Below are 3,455 nucleotides of genomic sequence, written 5' to 3' on the forward strand. Positions count from 1 at the left end.
CGTGTAAACGACAGACGAACTGAAACACGTCGATTCGACGTGGATTCCACGTCGAATTGACAATATACTGGAATATGGCGTTCAGAACAATAAAAATCCCATTTAGTAAGAAATGTTGACAAAAAAATGGTTTCTTATGATTTTATTTGCAACTTTTTAGAAAGGTAAATAGTGGTGGATATCTGGTGGATGTATCCACCACCACAAAAAATCCACGAAACCACGTGGAGTCCACGTCTTTTCCACGACCTATTTCTCTCTGGGGACGGTACCTAGGGCCGCGGGACTTCCCCGACAGGCATCCTAGCCCTAACTTAACTCCATTCCGAGACTACAGGGGATTTAGTCTCGTGAGGAGGGGAAATGGGTATCTTTGGAGGTTTCTTAATATTGGCTGATTTTCTGATCAAGAGCGTAGCCTCTTTTCTTTTCATCACGGGACTATAAACCCATAAACCCTCCCATCCTTCAAGCTAGGTGCTGAGCCAATTAATTTCTCATCGGTAGTGGCACTAGTCTCGCACCTGGGCTCTTCGACCCCAGAGTCTGAAAACAACAACCGCTACTGCGAATACGATTGCAATTGCGTTCCAGCTTCAGCCGCTGGGCGGGGGTGTTGAATGTTGATGTCGAGTGTGTTATTCTTTGCTTCTGAACACAAAAAACAGATATTTACGTATGTACATTTGTTTTCCATGGATTAATTGTTTAAACCTAAACATTTTCTAGTTTATCTTAACCCATTCAAAGATTAACTTTCTAAAACTTGCGAATAGTTATTAAATGTCAAATTTGACATGTACCTTTGAGGTTAGGTACTACACAGATCCCACAACACAGATTTGTCTCTGCGAATACGTGTTTTTAAACTAGTTTTAAGTGATAGTATATGGGGTTTGTTTCTCCCTTATAAGTACACTTCATCATTCTTCCCCCACTATTATTGTTGCAGGCTGTTGAAGGCTGATATGCTATCGGAGTTCTTCTCCGAAACTCAACTGTTATCCTATAAGAAAAGTGCCCAGGCTTGGTTTGCTTTGTCGCTGAAAAATAAGACAAAAATCTAGAACAAGATGGACCAACAGCTCCTGAAAGATAACAAGAAAGACCACCTCATTAAAGATCTTAGGGCTGGAGCTAAAAATTTGAACATGACTCTAATTGTGTTAGAAGTGGGACCTCCAACAACAACCAAAGAAAACAGAGAAGTTCGTTCATGTAAAGTAGCAGATCCCACTGGCTGTGTCAATATATCAGTGTGGGATGAGCCTGGGCAGTATGTTCAGCCTGGTGATATTATCAGACTAACTAAAGGCTATGCTTCGTTTTGGAGGAACTGTTTGACATTATATTGCAGTAAAGCAGGTGATATTCAAAAAATTGGAGAATACTGCATGTTGTTCAGTGAGCAGCCCAATATGAGTGAACCAAATCCAACTCTGGCAGCACAAATAGCTGCTCAAAACCTAAATTTGCACAAAAACTCTGGAATGAATTCTGGTGCTGGTGTGAATAATGGTAACAACAGTAACGGTCCTGCATTAAACAGAAATTCAGGAGGAGCTTCAACTTCTACTATTACACCCACTTCAACTACTCAAAATTCATCACAGCCATCAAAGGCAGGGTCTCGTTTTGGAACCAGTTCTACTTCTAGCCCAAGTGAGTCAAGTGGGAGAAAGTCACCTTCTAAAGGAACACAACGGGGAAGAGGAGGGCAAAGACCACGAGCAGCTAATGAGAAAAGATGAGGGTGTGGTACCTACTGTTAAAACTGTTGGATTTTTCTATCTTAATGTGTTTTGTTTGTCTCTTCTATGTAAGTGAGGCACATAGATCCTTTCCCTACTTAACTCATCGCATCCCACTATTATACTTTCCATTTTCTATTTGCTAGAAACTCAGTACGGATAATAGAATACGGACATACTATTCTTTTCATTCCTCCACTGTTACCCCTTAAAAAGTGTACATCCGGCATCTCTTTTCTTGTGTTTTGGTTGTGTATGTTATCTGACATCCCTTTTTGGTCTCTGCGTATTATAGACAATGTGATAAATAAGGAACTGCCTCTAATAATACTATGTAAATATCTAATAATAAAATTTTTATCAAAGTATTTGTTGTTATTACTGTATTATTTTTAATTTAGATTATTTAAAAGACATCAGATTAATTTTGAATTGTAGTAACTTCCCCGCCTTTTCTCCTTGTACCTTGCTGAGTTTTTCATACAACAGTTAGCAAGCATGATGGTAAGGTTATGAGGAAAGCAAGTTAAAGTAAAGAGAGCTAAATATCAGGAGCATGTCAGTTGTTAAAGTGATGGCCGGGTTTCTCCTGATAATCGTTCCCTCTGCTGTAAGAAACCTCCATAATTATTTTTATTTTCCTGCAAAGTATTCCTGAATGGGATAGGTTATGTTTTCCATGACTATCGTCTGCTGTCGGTGGTGTATATTTGCTCAACTCAGACCTTTGAATTACAGACTTGCTTGTAAACAATAATGGAAAGGGTGCCGTCTTTTACAACGTCAATTATTGTAAGTTTGAAACTTTCATTTGCTCTCTTTTCTTAATTTCAAAGTGCATTACAAACTTCTATGAAACTACTGGTTACTTTCTACTTGCACTCTATACATTCTTAGAAACTCTTGGCAAGCAATTGATAGTGTGTCCAAGGGAATTCCAGCCTTTACTTGGTACCTAAAGCCTTTTTCTGTCAAATTTGTAGGCTGGTGGAGCTGCTGGCCTTGTTGTGGATTTGTCACTTTTTCCTTTGGACACTCTTAAAACTAGATTACAAAGTGCTCCAGGATTTTGGAAATCTGGAGGATTTAAAAATGTGTACCGAGGTATTGTTCCGGCTGCTGCTGGATCAGTTCCCTGTGGTTAGTACGAATGAACATATATAAATACATTATTAAGTACGATCTTAAATATGCTTAATTCCTTGAAATTTTTTGTAGCTGCCTTATTTTTCTGCTCCTACAACTCATGTAAAGTTAATTTAGGAAATTTATTTGGCCAAGATTTCAAACCCTTTGTCCATTTAGTGAGTGCTTCAGTTGGTGAAATTGTGAGTTATGGGACTATAATTTTTAAATCATCTGTGAAAATATAGCTCCAAATCTAATCAATGTGGTTGCAATCTTAGGCTGCATGTTCACTACGAGTGCCAGTTGAAGTAATAAAGCAAAGACTACAAACTTCAATTACTAAGAAGTCAGCTCTACAGTTGACTATTAATACTTGGCATGAGGAAGGCATCAGGGGCTTTTATCGTGGATTTGGCAGTACCATCTTAAGAGAGGTTCCATTCTCTTGTATTCAATTTCCACTGTGGGAAATATTAAAAACAACTTGGTATCAAAAGAGTGGACGAAGTGTACATCCATGGGAAGGAGCTGTGTGTGGAGCACTTGCTGGTCAGTTTTAAATTATATTAATTAATG

At 38.6% G+C, this 3,455-nt stretch overlaps 2 protein-coding genes across 3 annotated transcripts; both read left to right on the forward strand.

Annotated features, from left to right (window-relative positions):
- The first annotated feature begins 347 nt into the window (after window positions 1-347).
- Window positions 348-2,119, forward strand: LOC113208312 (SOSS complex subunit B1-B). The gene is made up of 2 exons (XM_026425265.2): window positions 348-676; window positions 953-2,119. The coding sequence occupies exon 2, from the start codon at window positions 1,074-1,076 to the stop codon at window positions 1,749-1,751; it is 678 nt and encodes a 225-aa protein (XP_026281050.1). The 5' UTR covers window positions 348-676; window positions 953-1,073; the 3' UTR covers window positions 1,752-2,119.
- An 89-nt stretch (window positions 2,120-2,208) lies between these two features.
- Window positions 2,209-3,429, forward strand: LOC113208311 (S-adenosylmethionine mitochondrial carrier protein; the record flags this gene model as incomplete). 2 transcript variants are annotated; one of them, XM_052271085.1, is given in 5 exon segments in its annotated part: window positions 2,209-2,361; window positions 2,490-2,543; window positions 2,735-2,891; window positions 2,970-3,079; window positions 3,158-3,429. In XM_052271085.1, coding segments are annotated over 4 exon segments (575 nt in total), but the record flags the coding sequence as incomplete, so codon positions are not given.
- Window positions 3,430-3,455: the final 26 nt, after the last annotated feature.

This window comes from Frankliniella occidentalis, unplaced genomic scaffold (genome assembly GCF_000697945.3).
Source record: "Frankliniella occidentalis isolate FOCC.00 unplaced genomic scaffold, Focc_3.1 Scaffold149, whole genome shotgun sequence".
In the NCBI taxonomy this organism is placed as follows: Eukaryota; Metazoa; Arthropoda; class Insecta; order Thysanoptera; family Thripidae; genus Frankliniella; species Frankliniella occidentalis.